This window comes from Atractosteus spatula, chromosome 9, assembly GCF_055471065.1.
Source record: "Atractosteus spatula isolate fAtrSpa1 chromosome 9, fAtrSpa1.hap1, whole genome shotgun sequence".
Classification (NCBI taxonomy): Eukaryota; Metazoa; Chordata; class Actinopteri; order Semionotiformes; family Lepisosteidae; genus Atractosteus; species Atractosteus spatula.
The window spans coordinates 36,925,045-36,944,041 of record NC_142714.1 but is presented as its reverse complement, the minus strand read 5'-3'; the positions used below and the strand labels follow the sequence as shown (position 1 = coordinate 36,944,041).

The 18,997-nt window shown below is 39.8% G+C and overlaps 1 protein-coding gene and 1 long non-coding RNA gene across 4 annotated transcripts in view; one reads left to right on the top strand and one right to left on the bottom strand.

The window, feature by feature from the left end:
• The window catches only part of ammecr1 (AMMECR nuclear protein 1), an 82,169-nt gene extending 69,035 nt beyond the window's left edge, over positions 1–13,134 (bottom strand). For 2 of the 3 annotated variants that reach the window (XM_088924985.1, XM_088924986.1), the window contains exon 1: positions 12,563–13,134. In XM_088924985.1, coding sequence (XP_088781111.1) covers positions 12,563–13,002 — 440 coding nt within the window. In that variant the 5' untranslated portion in view covers positions 13,003–13,134. The remainder of the gene's footprint in view (positions 1–12,562) is intronic. The other variant, XM_088924984.1, reaches the window with a different exon arrangement.
• Positions 13,135–13,271: 137 nt separating this feature from the next.
• LOC148828517 (uncharacterized) lies at positions 13,272–18,649 on the top strand. Its single transcript, XR_016091535.1, has 2 exons — positions 13,272–13,421; positions 16,942–18,649. It is a non-coding gene; the product is annotated as an uncharacterized LOC148828517 (long non-coding RNA).
• The last annotated feature ends 348 nt before the right edge of the window (positions 18,650–18,997 follow it).

Here is an 18,997-nt window from a genome sequence, read left to right as displayed (position 1 = left end):
ATCAGAAGCACTCGACCTCCCACAGTTAAAAGACTGTAGGCTAAGTGTGTGCGTGTAGGCTAAGAAAAGGAGTATTTTTGTGCCTTTCAAGTGATTAGAAGTCTACAAATTACAACCTTAGTGCACCCCTTTATAATTTCACTAGCCCAGCTCGAATGAAAGGGTGCTGGGAGCCACTTAAGTCACCTTCATGCAAGAATCCACCAGCTGATCACTGTGTGGTGACCAAAACTAGAAAAAGACTGAGCACATAGCAGGTAATCAAATTAACATCAAGACTTGTAAATATCACAGCAGGGCTAATAATTGAGCGTATGAAGCTAAAAATGCTCTGTACATGTTAACCCTTCACCCAAGTCCAATTAGAGCAAGGCAATCGTTGTGTCAAGTTCACACTTTACCAGCCTGCTGCAGAGGTAGAAGATCAACTGGTTTTGGATTCAAGATTATCCTTTGTCTGAGACAGGATCACATCTCTTATCATTCTTTACCTGTGTGTTAAACTGATGTTAGTCAGTGAAGTCTCCTGAATTCTGAATCTACTAGCTGAAACAGAAGAGCAGCAATTCTGATGAATTGTTTTAAAATATACAAGCCAGGAGTTTGAATCGAAACTGGAACAAATTTAGAACCGATCTAAATTAATAAATTACAGTCTGTAATGAAACCAATTAAATACTGATGAATTGTCATTTCTTTTGCTTTTTTTTACCTCAAATATCTGGCTCATTAATATAAATATTTAATACAATTTTCAAATGTACAATAACTTGAAAAAGCTACTTTCTATGCTCCTTAAAATGAAAAAGAACAGCCCAATAATCTAATGCAATTCAATACAATTACTTTTCCAGAAAGGTGACAGGGAACCACTGCATGGGATTCAGAGAAACTTACAACCCAAGCAGACAGACCTCTCTGTCCCTCCCAACTACTAAAATAAACGCCACTCTGCAAATGTCACATTATTACAACTTATTTTAGCAGTTACTATGACAGCATATAGACTTAAAGCTTAGTTATTTGATACAGGGACAGGCCTATATTACAAATAAATAACAATAATGTGGCAGCTATCGCATCTAGCTAGGATTATGGGAGGAAACTGGAGGACACGGAGAAAACGTATGCGAACATGAGGAGAACATACAAACTCCAAGCATACAGCACTCGAGGTTTGGAACTGAATACAGGGACCCAGAGCTGGAAGGCAGCAATGCTAATCACTGCCCCCATGTGCCGCTCAAAAGGCAAACGAAGCATCTTAAAATGAGATTAATTGGCTTCTGGTAAGTTTGGCCCTGGTGTGATTGTGACTGACGTCCCATCCAAGGTGTACCTTGCTTTGCTCTTGTTGCTTCTCAGGATAGGCTCCGCCACCCCCTATTGGAAGTGTTTAGAAAACGGATGGACGGATCTAGCTAGGAAAGCTAAAAGCACCGTGTCAATTCAAGTGCCCACCTTCTGGGGATACAAGCTGGATCCAACAACAATATAGTTGTTCAAATAAAAATCTTCAATATGTTACCGACTTAAGTATCTAGCAATTTGTATCTAGTAATAAGCTTTAACAGTACATTTGGCAAATCATAGAGTTATAGCCCTAGGAAGATAAATTAATGTGCTTTACTCTTTTTAAAGAAATATTTTATTTTATAACCTAAGTATAAGTAACTCTACATTTTTCTTGAAAAAACCCAATGCTTTTTTGCAATTACATTTTAATTTGACTGCTATATAAAATATGTATTCTATTTTATTGTTTATATATAAACATCTTGAAATCTGAACTATTTGATTTAATTTCAATGTTAAAACCTTTTAGTAAAGATGATAAAATGTATATTTTGGCCTATTAAAAGTTTTTGGATTTTAAAAAAGTATTTCCTAAAATAACATTTCTGTATGTTATTGTATGAGCTGGTCTGTAAAGTGTTGCGAAATGCAGAGCCAATGGTGAAAATTTTGTTAACAGAACTGGAAAATCATCATTCTTGTTGTAGATGCGTGAACATGACACAACTGAACAGCCTGGCAGTGATGATAAAGTCCGTCAGTCCAACTGACTATTCGGAGTGATATTTGTGCATGTTTTCAGAGTGTTGGGAAATGTTTTGTTTTAAGAATTCACCATTATCTTTATTTACATAATTACATACACAAACCAGGGCAGAAGAAAGTTAGAGTGGAAAACTAAAAAACGTTTTTACACATGTAGCACACATCTAGAATGCTTCCTAAAAATGCCCTTCCTCCTTCCCTAAACACATTTTCCAACTTGGGGAATGAATTTTCAAGAACCACTGTGTTCCGCGATGATACCAAAGGATACCTGTAGCTTAAAAAAAAAACTACAAAGCGTAATCCTTCCAGCGGGTTTTCAGTCACTAGCAGAAACAGTCATGTAAGTGTGTTTGTTTACTGTTGCTCACTATAATCTCATTGTAGTTCAAGAGCTCCAGGCTCCCAAACTAATCCTTAGAAGGCCCCACATTTAAAGGCAAATTTAGAAGGTGACTCAAGACAGTCAAGTGCTTCAGTACCCAAGAAGCCAATTACTTCTGGCGCGCAACAACTGGATTCGTTTGAGAATTCATTATACATATAGGTGCTTGGTGACGCAGTCCAATACTTTTCATAAGCTAGTATCCTAAATTAAATTTATAGTGATCAAACACACCGAGCTATAATAGTTCAAAAACAAAGAAAGTACCAGGTGCAGATACAGTTGTATTATTTAAACATATATTGAACAAGTGTGACTAAACTTCAGAAAAAAATCTATAGGGAATTCTACTATTTAATTACTAAAGCATCCACAAAGGAACATTTTGCTGGTGTAGGCATTTTCAATAAGGAACCAGATGTTATCAAAGAATGTGTGCATCCCAAGCATTTAATTAAAACAACAAGCAGGCTAATGTTTCAAAACCAATGCTTTTTAATAAAACAGATGCATCACTTTATTGAAAATAATCCAACAAATCTAGCCATACTGAATTAATATAAATATCCATTACAAATACAATTAAAAAAAAATAATTTCTGTACAATAAGACCGTCTCTGGTAAAACCGATTTTTAAAACAAAAAATGAATCAATATATTTAGATTATTTCGATTACCATTTATGAGACTCAAATCCATTCAGACTTATGAGGCGCTTAATTTTTAACCCACCAGATCACATTTGAGATTTACAGTAGCCTAGTACCTTCAAACATTAGGCTAAAAAGTGTTTTAATTTCAGAAATGAAAACTTGTGGTGCAAATGTGATTGTCATATGATTATATTTCACATAGTAACAGTCTTTACTACTTAATAGTACTTGAAGTGTACATGTGGCTTGTCACATTCTCAATTTTGTTTTGGTTTTCTTGTTTAAAATGTTTTAATGCCAATATGCATCACTTAAAACATACCAAAACCTACTTAAATCTGTTAAGTGCCACAAGAAATTGAATGCTAGATAAAGCTTTTCTTTTATTCAGGAATCAGACCTATCACCAACATAAATGACATGAATTTAAATGAATTCACATCTGTGCGCATTTGACCCATTTTTAATGCAACGCTGACTATTAATGCGTAAGGCTAAATTTGCTTACTACAAAGCTCTACATTACATTACATACCGTAGGTCTACAGCCTTTTTTGAGCATCAAAGGATTTTTGTAAGTCTTATGATAATACGTCTTCTAAAGGGACAATACCTACTTTGTCCTACATTCATAAATGTGTGCAATTACTTCCAATTAACTAGAAATTCAGGCAGCCAAACGTTGCAAGCAGAGTCATTGTGGATAACTGTCAGCAACATACAAGGATAATACACAGGAACACAACAGGAAAGCTTTTGATTCTTCTGCAATACAGTTTCCATCCTCCACCAGCAGTACATGAAAATGAGTTTTAAATCTAATTCTGCAATAAAATGTACTGTGTAACAAACACTGTAAACTATTTCCAACTGTCTTTCAAGTTTCATACTGTTTAACAAAATGTACTAAGAACTTGTACAATCCTTAAAAGCTAATTATTGTTACTGCTACAGATTTGTAGCAGATGGCTGTTTCATTATTTTTATTAAAAAAGACACTGAACTTGTCGGCTTTCAGCAATGGGTCTGATCCAAGTGCAACAGTGCCCATGTTTCCATGTTCTGCTCCCTGGAAAGTCCAGAAATGGTTTCTGACCTTTATGTTCACACCGTCTACAGGATATGAAAAGTTGGTCCAAAACCAACTGTGTGTTTACATATACCCTGGGCTGGCCCTGGAAATACCAACCCTGAGTCAAAAAGGTGAATTAATTCAGATCAACCCAGGGCCACCTTTTCATTCTGAGAGTGTTCAGACAAGGAAAAACTCCTTGAGACAGTAAGGCAGCTAAAACAGAAGTCTCAAAAGGGTCAAAATCATGACACTTAAAACTTGAAGAGATTCCCTAAAGCTGTGCCTGGGAATATTTGGCACGAAGGCTAAACCTCTGTTCTGTTAACCTTTCATCATGAAAACCTGTCGCACAGTTTCAGAAGAAACAGGATTTGGGGTTTCCTTAATCCCATCTGATTCAAACTGTTTCAACAGGAAAGACTGGAGATTAAGAAGAAATGATAATAATAAAGCAGGGATTTCGGTTGTGCAAATTGTGTTTCAGCTGGTTGCACAGCATTTCCTAATATTACGCAAAAAATAAAGAACTGCACTTTAACTCATTAAGCAATAAATACTTCCATGTTAAGTGTTAAGTACAATGCTGTGGTAATTGTATAAAGCAGATGACCATAAAGAATGACTCAGGGTGCAAGCAAATTTGAATAAATTCAAAATTATCAAAGTACAGTGCCTTGCAAAAGTACCTACCCCATCCAAACACATCAGATTTTTAATTAGAAATGACATACACGTTTTTTTAAATAAATATATTTAATGAGAACTTGAATACTCAAGATGAACATTTGGATGGGTAAAAGAAGAAAAATGTCAACACCAACAGCAATGAAAAATCAAAAACTAGAATATGTTGATTATATGAGGATTTACCCATGTTGCAAACCTAAATTAGTTACACAGTTGAATATTGTGTTCAATACCGGTAGTACAGAATAAATACCAGTCTCTTTAAGGTCCTTCATTAACCTTCTCTGGCTATTACCATTAGGGTTCAAATCTCAATTCTATTAAGAACTGGAATAACATTCACACACTTCTACTCCACACCCTATAACCCATCCCAACCTAAATGTGTGGAATACACTCTTTCTGCTGCCCACAGAGGCCCAGTAGTTATTTGGTGGGGGGTTTCTAATATCTGGGCCAGTCTGAGATGGAAATAATATTTATTCTCAGATTATTTTAATTAAAAGTGATACTTTTGTTTGCTACAATAATGCATGCCAAAGGAAAAAAAGGAATTGCATATATTCTTTGGGGCTGGCATGTTATCTACATTACATATTTCACAATACTTTCCATAAAGGAAGTAGCGCCAAGCAATACTTAGCCTTGAATGGAGTGTGTTGTTACTGCCCTTCTTTGTTTCTTGTATTGGTTTCTTCCAGATTGGCAATAACCAAAGAGGACAGTTATCTGTTGCTCACACGCTGACTCAGTAATGCCCAGCCGTTGACGTTCTGACCTTGACACAAGCTGGTAGCTATGAGAGGCTCCTTGTGCTAGCCCTGACCTGCTTTGACACAGCCCAGCAAATGCAGGCCAGGGGGCCTTGAACTCACATAGCTTGACTAAAAATAATTTATTAGGAAATGAAACAAAGAGCAAATGTTAATGTTTCCTTAAAGAGTGTTAAATCTATTAGGAAAGATGTGGCTTTATTTGCAACAGTCACAGGTATGAAAAAGCCAATAAATGAAATAAATAAATGGATACAGCATTGAAATTGTAGATGTTTAAAAATAATATACACTGTAAAAGAAAAAGCTCAGTCCCCCATATATTTCTTTTATGAGTCACACACTGAAGTTTCCAGTTAGCCCATAAGTCCCTGTATCCATTATGCCAGAACATGTACATATAATCCTGACAAAGCTAGCAGCATTTAGATTTTCATACAGTGATCGCTTCTTTTTCTAATTTAGTAAGGTGATCACAGTCTCGGTGTCTGCCAAAAGAAAAAAACAATTAACAACCTATAAATCTGATACCGCCAGTACTTGTATTAACATGATTCATAACCTTAGTTATGAAGATGAAGGATGAACTTGAGAAAGTAAAGAGGTAGCTGAGAAAACACTGTCAATAGATCATGCAGATCTAAAACCATCTCCGGAAGAATAGATTTTCCACTTCTGACATACCAATGATCAGTCCTGAAACCTGCCACAAAAAAAAAATTACTAACGGCATCATGATGTATTGCGCGTCTCATCATCCGGAGACACTGACCACAGTCACAGGTTGTGTGGCAGGTTGCCCTCTAGATGAATGACACCTCCAAGCGCAAAATACATCAGGGTCTTCACTCTGCTAGGATGTGAGAAAGGGTGCACCTGTTCTGGCAAACTGCTGCTGCAGAAAAACAAAAAAAGGTACAGGATTCAGCCACCTATCTGAAAATCACTGCAAATGAGCAGGAGCTAAAAAATGTTGCTGCCAGGGATATAATGTGGCTGCCTGTCTTTTACATTGCTACACAGCTATTCTACACTGGTATACTGTTAAATTATTCATCTGTGATTAATTGAACAACTCTGGACCTGGATGCAACAAAGCCCTACACCTACACTACACCTAGATTCGGGGGAGGACAGGGTGATAAAATGTTGCCATCAGTAAGAAAACCTTGTTAGTAAAGAAAAATGTTTGCCTTTTCAGAGGTCTGAAATACATATAATCTTAACTCTTAAAATTGTATATCTATGAGGAATAAAAGACTAAAAAATACTTTACATGACAAGTCCTTTCTACTAAAAAGAAATATATTTATAATTAATTGCTTATAACAGAACTCCAAACCCATAAGAGCTAAAATAAAGTTCACTATATAGAACAGAATATCACATTATACACTGTATGGTGACTCAAATGTAGCACTTCATCCTTGGTGCTTTATTACTATAGTGCTGGATGAACAGTCTTAGCAAACCTTCTTAGCTCTGAACTGTACATGGGCTTTTACAGTCTGTCTTCACAGAACTGTTGTCTCCTTAGAACTGAGTATCTTCTGCACAACAGCAGAAGGCTCTAATGTTTACACAGCCTGGGCTGTGGAGATGAGTTTCAGTCTATAAGGCTCATTCAGCTTCTTGACCTCTCAGGGCGTGACCTTCTCTGTTTACCACCTCGAGGAAGAGGGTGCGACAGCTATATGTCAGAAAGAGCCGACAAATGGAAGTGTGTACATAATACACTGAATGCATAATGGAAAAAGTAACCATGAATAACTAAAGAGGGAAAAATAATTACAGATACTGATGGGAACTGCGCCAAACTATTGATGGTTGCAGAGAGCGTATTCAAACGCCTGCTGAAGCACAAACAAGAAGACCAGCACACCGATGGAAAACAATGGGCTTGTTGTGGTGACCATGTTGCTGATACACTTTTTCAGGGTTGCAGTTTAACATCACTCGGGAGTTTTACCATTTTCATTCTGGCAGTCCCATCTAATGAAGTACTGACTTATCCGCCATTAGTTTCAGGAAAAAAAACAGTGAGAACAAATCTGAACTTAGACAAGAAATCTACCCTAGATTGAATGTACTATTCAAGTGGAAATCGGTTTCTTGACTTCCATGCGGGTCAGGTGATTAAAGTCCAGACACAAATCAAAGACATGCCAGGACTGTGCCTTGGCTGGGTTTGGGTATTCAATGGCCACCATGCTACTGTAGGAAAACTTCACTATCTTTACAGACCATTTTATTCATTTGTAGTACTACTCCTTTTGAGGCTTGAAGGTAATAGAACCCAAGCTAAAATACCACAGCAGTGGAATTGGGAACTGTTGTCTTAAAATATCCACAATATTACTGTCCTAAAGGCATCACTATTGTGAAATATAAAGCTAAAATACCATAGCAGTGGAACTGGGAACCCACAACATAACTGTTCTAAAGGCATCACTATTGTGCAATATAATGAGCAATCATGCATACAAGGTAGGAAAGGAAGAAAAAAGATCACATCAATGACATACTGCAATAATATATGAACAATTTATGTCATGTATTTTGCAAACCGCTTTATACCAGTGTCGCTGGAAGCCGGAGCCTACCTTGCAAGCAACAAGCGCAAGGCAGGGTACACCCTGGATGGGGTACCAGTCCATCGCAGGGCAAGTGCAAGCCAATCATACATGGGGACAATTTGGAGGCCACAGTAAAGGCCGTGGGGGCAAATTTGGCCCGGACACCAGCATAACTCCCTACTCTTATCGAGAAATGCCCGGGGATCTTTAAAGACCACTAAAAGTCAGGACCTCGGTTTAACGTCTCATCAGAAAGACGGCACCCACTACAGTATAGTGTCCCCGCCACTGTACTGGGGCATTAGGACCCACACAGACCGCAGGGTGGGCACCTCCCACTGGTAAGAACAATTTATTTACAAAAAAATTACTTTCCACAAGCAGAGTTATGGTACTGCTTTAAAATGCTAAAAACCTTTACAAAACCCATCTGGATAGGCGTGGTGTAAGCTCTTCCATAACAAAAAAGCACTTCAAGAAATTTCCATGGTGCAAAGCAACATCAGGTTGCGCACACAATTCTGTCTTTTGCTATATTTGGTTTGACTTAAATCAGTTCGGCAAATCAAAAAGTAGTCATCAGTAATCAAATATCTGTGATCAACGGGACTTATCCGAAAAACTCTAGTTCCATGACAAAAAATACTCAGTCTTGTTTATGTTGTAATATCTTGGATCTAATGAGCCCTTTCCAAACGTTAGCAAGTATAAAGATGGAGGCTTTACACACTGGCTCATTACACTCAAAGATTTACTGTTGTATCAAAACCAGACCAAGCAATCTGACGTAATGCTTTTCAGCGCCATTAGGGTATATGATGTCATTATTTTCTTTAGAAAACAGTTAGAAGTTTACGACAGCCGAAACTAATTTTGATTGTCGGGGAAACCTAATACAAAAAAGCAAAATTAGGAACAAAATTTGGCATTGCTATTCTTTCCTAACTTTTAATTTCATTTGTACAATAAAAAATAATGAGTCCTAACCTCATTCTTTACACTTTCAAGAACAATATTTTAACATTAAAACAAGATTTTAATTTTTTTATTTTTAGGACTGATAGATCATGTGATTCATAATTTTTCTACCTGACAAAAAGATCAGATACTTAGATAATCATTTTATTTAGCAATCATACTGTACTTCATGACAATCCATCCCAACCTCGTCATTGTCTTTTTTCCTTAAATGATAGAAGCGAGTCCATTTTTATTAAAGTTATTTGACAGACATCTTAATGAACACATTTTATAACCTCTCCAGACTATTCTTAATGAAGCCATACGCAGCAAGCACACTCTTGATCCTTTCAAAGAGCAGAAGAAACAAAATACCATACCCATTTAACACTATTGCACAAGTTATACTAAATATTATTAAGGAATTAATAACATGACCCCAGTGTTTTATACATACAATCGTGTCTTTCATTCATATTTTGAAAAACAACTGAACAACATGGGATATGCTGGGTATCTTTAGAGAATGACAGTGAAATGTTAAGAGTTTTCCTTTTTTGTATAAAGGACTGGGTACACATCAAACTATTACAAACACAAGAGAAAAGATTTCAACCATCAGTTAACCACATTTCATTTCTAGTGGGAAGAAAAATACATTCGTGCACCTCCCAGACTGGATTGAGGTTTCTTTTCTTTGATAAATATTTCCTAAATCCACATAAAGCATTCAATTCGTTTTGGGGTATTGCAACACTGTAACGAGTAAAAAGTTGATAACTTGTGGTATCTAATGACACTGTCCCATAATGCCCCAATGTGTGACATCAGAGGTTCACAATGCAGGTGAAGGTCTGGATTTAGTCACCATGGCAGTTGTCAGCAATACTGGGTGACCCAATGAGATAGGTGGGACTCAACAATACTTTCTTCTCTTTGGGGACACTCCACCCAAGTGCTAATGTTAAAAACGAACAAATTATATCGCTTCAAGTTCAAACCTACTCCTTCCTGCTTTCATTCAGACTACATTTGTTTACTTTTAACTAATGTTAAATGAAAGCCTTTCAGCATGTACTAAAATTACCCCACAATGAAAATATATTTAGGCCTATTAAATTAAAGTGAGAATTTCCTTAAAATAAAAAACCTTCTAGTGAAAAAAAATCAATACTGTAGTAGAGAAAAAATATCAGGTCAAAACAATTATTTTATTAATCCTGCCCTGTCTTTCTTCTCTCCATTTTCATGAGCGGTTTATTAATGTTGTGTGTTTAACATTTTTGTAGGATAAAGATTTAAAGACCAAGTTTATAGTGCAACACTAAAGATTTAACCACAATGTAATCAAGCAAATCATTTTAATACTCTACTACTGGACATCATAATCTCCCCTGAGATTTGATGCAGCCATTTAATTAACCTTTGCATAAGGCTTTGAACACATAAATAAAGGACTCACACAGGGCACAAGACTGCTTCTGTAACAAGTATCTCTTGAAGGTTTTCCATTTGTCTCAGGAATATAGAATCCAGAAATTCTGCAAGCCACCCACTCAAGTAATACAAATTGTAATTTGGGTATTTTAACTGTCCAAAGCTTCATATACAATATGTATGTCTAACACTGTATGTACACACAGTATATATGACCAGTACATTACAAAACATGCACATCAGAGCTTGCTTTTGTGGGAATTGTGGGAAAAAAAGATAAATACTAAGCCACTCAAAGATAATAAACACACCTTAGTTCCGTACAAGAGGTTCAGAGGTAAGCTATTTTATGTGCAAAATAAATGAAATGTAATTCAATAACAATAGCAGTAGCACAACAAGGTCAAACAAAGACTGTATAACCCTATATCATTTCTGAAAAGATCTTCCTTCAAACTACGCTATGTTATTTTCTAGATTTTCAGTACAAGAACAGTGGAAGAAATTTACGAACAGGAAAGGTTTGGCTGGTAAATAAAACAGTGTTAACGAAAAAAAAACCGTCGAAAAATTAGACAAAGAACCAGCAGCGGACTTCCTTCAATTATGAAGCTATGACTGTATGGAGTGTCCTGTATGTAGACGTATACAATACCGTTCCGAACAAAGAAAGTGTGTTTAAGCTGCTGTCTTAACTTTAAATTATTTTAAAATGCGTTTTTCCCCCCATCTAATAGTACACCGTGGAACTCTTAAAAACTAAAACCAACACACTCTCCCACAAAGCCAAAGACAAAAACCGAAGACCTTAATTACCCTCCGACCTAAAGAAAGTGATAGTAGTATATCCTCATAGGCCTATATCAGCCATATTTATGTTCACACACAAAGCAGCGCACGGTATACTTCAACAAGCAGGACTGTTACACTTAAAGATGTACGATCAACCAGGGATATACGCCTGTTTGCCTGTGTTGGGGGACGAGGGGTGTCACTTCGTCATTCATTATTAAAAACCCAGGATTGACACAGGAAGATCCGTAAGAGACTCAATACTATTCCAATACTCCCTTCTTGGTTTACACAGGCTACAATTTTCCAAAGGTTCATTTACAACAAACAAGGAAGATCCTTGCCTAAACTGAATATGCTACTGACTTTTTTTTTTACTCCTTTTCAACAAAACCTAGTTGCATATTTATACGTAAAGTACATTAAAATGTCATTAGCAATTCGGTAAGGTTTCACAACCATTTGTTCACAGACGATGAAGGACCCATCATTGTACTAAAACACCCCAGGCTCTGCAGCAGACACCGAGTTGTACCTTAACTTGAAATTTTCATTTCACACATTTTTAAAAGAAAGGTATTTTCGCACACCTCGAGGTTGGACTACACAACCTGCGGTAAGTTACTACTTCAGCAATACTAGCCATCGAAACAATTAAAACCAATTCCCACAATTATCGCAGCAAAGGTGTCAAGCTTCTTAATTCTCGGTCGAAATTAAAAATCAGGAGCGCCCGAGAGACACCTGGAGAACCTCGCTTTGCACACCAGCTCTCTCGACGCAAGTTTATAGATGTTTCTCTTCCATGTTCAAAACCGGTCGGCACTTTAAAAATAAATGAGTGAACTACTCGGTTTTGAACAGCAGACGGAGAATAGCCCCAGTTAACATAACGTGTCCGTGAATCACTGCCTTGTCCTTTACCTCACACTGACCAAGAGCTGAACAAAAAAACTTTTGGAAATTACTCCGAGAATGAGATCTCCAACTGCTGGACAGGCACGCGTGCGAGGAAGCATACTACTACCACACTAACCACGATACTTCAGTCAGTTTAAGATAACACAGTTTCGTGTTGTGAGTGTAGAAATGAGGTTAATCAAAGCGAAAGGACGAACACATCAGGAAATAACAAATGCATGCTCGCAGCTGGGGTACTCACTAAGGGTCGTTTGTAAACCTGGGTGTCCGGGGAGGCTGGTATCCGTATAGATGACAATAAAGCACGTCGAAGCAGAAGCAACACATCTCCGCCGAAACAACCATCTTCCTGCTGCTGCCAGAGCCGGGTCCGGGGCTGAGGTTCGGGGAGAGGCCGGTGGTGTTATAGCCTCCCGGAGTTGGGGACAGCGCGCTGCTGTTACTGCCACTGCTACCCCCGGGACCCCCCAGGCCGTTCACACGATTCACACTCCCGGCCGCCACCGCCGAGGAAGAGCCGATTCCCAAGTCCGAGCCGCAATGTCCAGTCCCAGCTCCCCCGCTCCCCGCCCCGCCGGGACCCCCCGACCCGGGGGACCCCGACAGCTTCTGCTTCTTCACCCCGCAGCACCCGGCCGCCATCTTGGAACAATCTGCTCCGACACACCGCTTCCGACCCATCGCCGTCACCGCGGGAGGGGCGGGGGGAAACGCCGACCAGACGTAGAAATCCCACTGCGTTAACACGTAAGACGGACAATGCTCCACCTTCTCTCTTTTTCCAAATTTAATACCCAGCGTAGACTACGTTAAATTTTCAACTCCCAAACAAGGGGGAGGGAGGGGGACGCAAGGAAAAAAGAGGAGGGGGAAGACTGCAATGTCACCCGATCCTTTTTCTCTTTTTTTAAAGTGACGTACCTTACGGAGAATCCTTACGCTGTTTTCTTAAGAGAGTCTTCTGCCCACCGGACTGTTGCAAATCCACTCCTTCCACCGGACCCAGATAATTCGACAATGTGCAGGCCCCAGTGTTTTGGACAATAAAAAAAAGATGAACGACCGCGTTAAGAACACACTGCCCTGCTTCCACGAACCGGGTAGATGCAGACCATATGGCACTCGCTACGATATCTGCTTAAAAGGACAGCAGCTAGGTGGTTTGGTAGAGAGGAATACTGCACTGTCAGCACAGAGGCAGCGATCCTGTTTTTGTGTGGGAGTGGGGCGACTGAGCGCGCAGGACCCACACGTTTCAGCATGAATAACAAGTAAGGCTCCGGATGAGATAGCTACCGCACACCCGTTGTTCACTTGCATCCGAACTTCTTTATATTTTCACGAGTTCAGGTCCAAGACCCACTTGATGCGAAGTCCAAGCGGTCTAAAATATGCAGTTTATTTTCACAGCATCTGCAACGTGCTTGTCATTGTTTTTAAAAAATGTAGCTGCAGCTGGATTCCACCTGCTTTTCTCAGTGCTCTGGACGTGGTTAGCGTTTTTTATTAAAATACCACGGCGTACAAAGCAGACTTGGAAGTTTACTGTAGCCCTGTGGGAAGGATGTCATCAGTTTATTCTGAGTCATTTTTGCACGACATCCTAGTCCGCAAGGCAGAAGTCCAGCTCTTTCCACCCTATCTCCTCATCCGGCTGGCAGGTCTGGATGCTGCCCGTTTCAACTGCAGTAGAAATGTATCGTCCGACCATCCGAAACCTCTCGCACCTTTTTCTTACTGGTTCCACATACACAAAAAAATACTATTCAGGACGTATTTTGCGATTAATTCCTACGCATAGTACGTAAATTCTCTCGGGTCATCAAATCTCTGAACCCTGCGCGCTATCTGCGTACAAAGAACAAGAGAAAAAAACTCCATGCAGTAGTATACGCTTAAATTGACAGCGCTGGCTGCGTAGAGAAGACCATTTTTATATCCCTTTATTAAGATCGGAAGCACCCTCTGATGATTCTGTTCCAGTCCAAATCCTAAAAGAAAGAGAAACAACGAAATATGAGCAATCAACGTAGAGATATTCGGCTGCCCCTGGTTTAATGAATTCTGTTTTCTGTATTGAGATGAGTCTGTAGGTAGAGCCAAAGCAATTCCCCAAGCCTAAATAACCCACAAAAGAGTAACGGAGGCCGTTTTAATGTGGTATGTCATCCTCTGAGATTACAAAGCACGGCTTTAAAGCTACAGTGCATCGCACGGCTCTTCGGGATGTCTAGTTTTTCACGCCTATACAAACAAATCAATGAAAATTGGAGTATGCCTTAAGGGCACTCCGCCGGGAAAATGCTGTATAATTAAAGATTTCAAAGCGAACTCTTCTACAACAAACACCCTCCTCCCCCCCCCCAAAAAAAAAGATTTTCAAGTACTGCATTTGCAGCATTTCTGAAATCACTACATTTCGTTATAAGCTGATCCCGAGTCCATAAACAAGGCATGTCATTTATTTGATTACAATGTTACTCAAAGTGATGTCCTCGGTCTACTCCTCTGGACTATTCTCCAATTGCCATTTCTACCAATTAATTTGCTATATCCTATCAAAGGCATCTGTAATTTCTGCAACAAGTTCCCAACAACTTGATCATTACAAACCCCATGACACTTCGTAAGAGTAGGGGTGTTGTTAATCCTGGTCTCCCCGTTAAAATTGAAATCTAAGCTTGCACAGTCTAGGCTACCTATAAAATCCAATTCAGTATGTGCAGTAATGCTTGACTCTACCTGACTTGCTGTGTATTGGGCTTTTGTGGCGCATCACCGATATGGTTGCTGCGCTTTAGTGGACGATGAAGTGAGTCCCCCTCCTAAATGAAAGCGTTTTGGGATGAAAGACTACCAACATTAACATATGAAGTGTAACCAATTGTGTGTAACTTCCATAACTATTGTTTTGAGAAAGGTACGCCAAGCGAAAGTGCGTGGAATGTTAGTAACTCCTGGGAAGTCATTCTCTTAACACCCCAACGCCTCTTAAAAAGTTCAGTTCCGGATTTCAACAAATGATTTTTTCACATAATGGCAATTATTAGAAAACAATTCTTGAAACCAGATTTTCAGAGGAACTTTGTAACTCATTATTTAGGTTATTCGAGCTCCCAAAAGAAATGACTGCAATTAGTTAAATATGATATTAAAAAAAACTGAGACTTGTTGATGACAGATTGAGTTTAAAACCAAAACTTTTTTGTAAAAAAACACTATTCTCTTAAAACGACTTAAAGGTATTTAAATGACCTGGGAATTGAGGTACATCTGAATTACCTGATTTTTTTGTGATTGTTCTTTGTGTACTAGTGTTCTAGTGATCTAGAGTCATTTGAGAGCAGTGTTTATTTGGTGTGATTGGGAGTGGGCCCTGCCTAGCAGGACATACTCTTGCAAGGTAGTGTTGGTGGTAGGGGTGTCTTGCTAGCAACAAATGCAAACATAGTAGAGAAACCTTGCAAGAAATAAGGGCAAAAGCAGTAATTGCATCACCAAGTAATGACAAACCTATGTGACTACTGTAAAAGCAGTAATTGGTGTCAGGAAGGAAGACAACTGTGGTGGTAGTATTGCCTGAGGCCCTAGTCTGCCAGCTCCCAGTGTGTAGAACAGAAACAGCAAAAGGACCTCCAGACTATGGCCTGGCCACCTGGAGCACCTGCAGGGTAGCAGTGGGTGCCAGCGCCCCCTTAAGGAAATCCAAGCTCGCCAGGCATCCTTGCTTATGCCAGCCACCTAAAGTGACAGTGGCATCAGCAGCAGCAACAAATGTAAGTGCAGGCTAGTAAGAGCCCGGGATGATCTGAGTGTCAGTTTCCCTGTGGTGGACAAAGCCATTTAGCCGCTTCATGCCACCAGCATTAAGATCTCTAACCTCAATGAGCTGAGTGAGCCTCCACTGCCAACAAGCCAAATTCCTGAGCCAAATCCCTGCATCTGATGGAATCGGGCCATCCACAGAGAAATGTGTTGATTCTTTTGACAGATCTGCACCTTGGGAGCCTTTCTGGGTGCAGTATAAACTGGTGGTGAAGACTAAGGCATGCAGATTGTCTCTCAGCTTTGGGCAGGACTACATGGGCCAGAAAGTTCTTCTAAATCAAGAGGGGTAACATTTGATTTACATTTAAGGATCAGAATCTCTATACTCCCACTAGCACTGATTCAGGAATGTAGGCCCCTAATGCTTTGTCGTCAACAGGACTGGGGACGGAAAACCCCAGGATCATTTGTTGCTGATTTTGTGGTATCTGCCAAGGCAAAGTTACTCTGAAATTCCTCTAATCACCTGTTAACCTTTGCCCCCACGTCCTCTTCTCAGACTGTACAAACTAGGGTCAAGGCCTGGAGCAGGCTTTTCAGATCAAGGCTAGTTATTTACACAGAGGCCTCTATGATAAAGTACGGGGACAGTCAAGACAACAAATTCTGTGTGAAGAATTGTGCCACTTCCAGGTAGTTCTTTTCAGCCCAACAACCCCTGCAACATGAGGCTGTGCAAGTGTCATTTGTAGGATGGACTGGTAAGGGAAAAAAACTCTTCATATCCTGTGTAATCAGGGGAAAGCCCTGCAAGGAGTTTTTTTTTTTTACATCATTTCCTCTGTTTTCCAGATCCACCCAAGGATTGCACCAGCAGTAGAGAGGAACAATCGTAAGCCCTGGGCAGACATGGGAAAGAATAAGGATGTGGACAGGACAGCTGCTACAACCTACAATGGGCAGGGAACCCTTGACATTCCAGTCTGGGGTGTAATATTCAGCTTGCATTATGGTTGACAAGGATGTATCCTCAGCCATTTACTCACAGCAGGGGAGAAAGAGATTGGCCTGTATCTGTTTCAGGTGTTTCAGATTAACCTACAGTATTTGGGCAATTTGTGTAATGCCTTGGCCACCTTTGAGAGACTACTTACCCCAGTCGGTCATCTGCTTCATATGTCTAGACAACTTTTAATGGTGCTGTAGTGAACCTACAGCTGGTGTTTCACCATATACTGGTGGCTGGATTGAAACTATTCCTAGAGAAGTGTAACCCCTTCCAATGTGAAGGGTGGTTCCTGCCTGGGGCACATAATGGGACCAGAAAGAGTGTCCATGGGCCCAGATAAAGTTGCTGCAGTACAGTCTTGGTTGTTCCCTACTAAGACCAAAATAGTGCAGAACTTACTGTGACACGTGTCCCATTACCTGTAGTCTGTTGAGTTGGTGACTGTCTCTGGTTCACAACAAAGGGGGCCTTCTTAGAGTGGATGGAACAACCATTTGTGTATGTGGAAATTAGGGGGGTTGATAGTACAGTTAGACTAATTAGAGAACAAGGTATACTCTATTATAGTTATGCACTAAGTTAGCTTTTTTTCAGCTGAACTTAGCTGTGTAGCCCTGTTCCATAACAGAGTGTCTCCTGTGGTGAGACCCTATTAGAGGGGATGTTCACCTGGCTTGGTGTACGGGAGGAACTCTGCCGCGACCAGAAGTGATGAGCTTGAGGAGAAAAACATGGGTTCTTAACACCCCAAAAACAAAGAGGGGTTGGAAGAGAACCCCAAGGACATGGGGTCAACCCCTTCTGTGCCCCAGCATAAAAGTGGGTCCTGACGACTGCTGAATCATGTGGCCTTTTTCAGCATTTACTGGTAAAGTCAAAATGGATCTGGTAGGGATGCCAGAACCCTGTCCTGGGGCTGTGTACCTCCATATGCTACCCTGAGGAGCATGAGGTGATATTTGGTTAAGAGCATCATGAGTGATTGTTTCCCCAGTGTTGATAACTTGCTGTTCTTTGTGTGGTAGTGTTCATGAAAATATTGGCACGTGTCTAAGAGCCCTTTTGAGACAGGATGTGGGTGAATAAACTACAGGTAGTAAGGAGGACCACTACAGCACCAGGATGTACTGTATGAGCCAGCAGTGGGTGCTGTCTGATCCTTTTGTGAGCCTCAGAACTAGCACAGAGCCTTTGCAAAATAAAGTGTGAGAGCAAATACAGTTATTCAGCAGCTTCTTTTTTCTTAACCTAGGTTAAGTGCTACAGCCGGTGTCAGGATGCAGGAGGTGAAGTGAGGCAGCAGCTTTGCCTGGCAAACAGTGCAGGAGAGATGTCTGGGAGCAGCATGAAGAGTATCAGGGGCCTGCAGAAGTCAGGTGCTAGAGCTCACATCCACATGTTGGGGGATAGACAGCAGAGGCTTTTTTCTAATATTCTGTTTCTTCAGAACCTATATGAGCGCATGCAAGTTCTAATATGCTTGATTCATTTAATGTTTTTGTCTAATTTTTCCAAACAACAGGAGCAAAATTAAAAATACATGTGCAGTTTTCCAACTCCCCTGTGCTGTTTGAAACACTATTCATGCAACACGTAGAAATTAATGGCTGGGTTAATTTAACATTCACTGCTGTGCTGTTGTGTTTTTATTTTTTGCATAACCTATATAATTGTTGTTTAAGTGATATACTGTACAGATGCTGTTAAGTCAACAAATATGAACAACAGATCTGCTCCATTTAACATCCATGAGGCATTGAAGAGCATATATCTGATTTAAAGTAAGTGTAAAACTCAGCTGCTCTGTGGCAAAAGCTTTTATATAAACAAGCCAGTGTTCTGAAGCACCAAAATAAGGATGCAGACTGATTTTATTTTAATTTCTTACTAATTCCAACT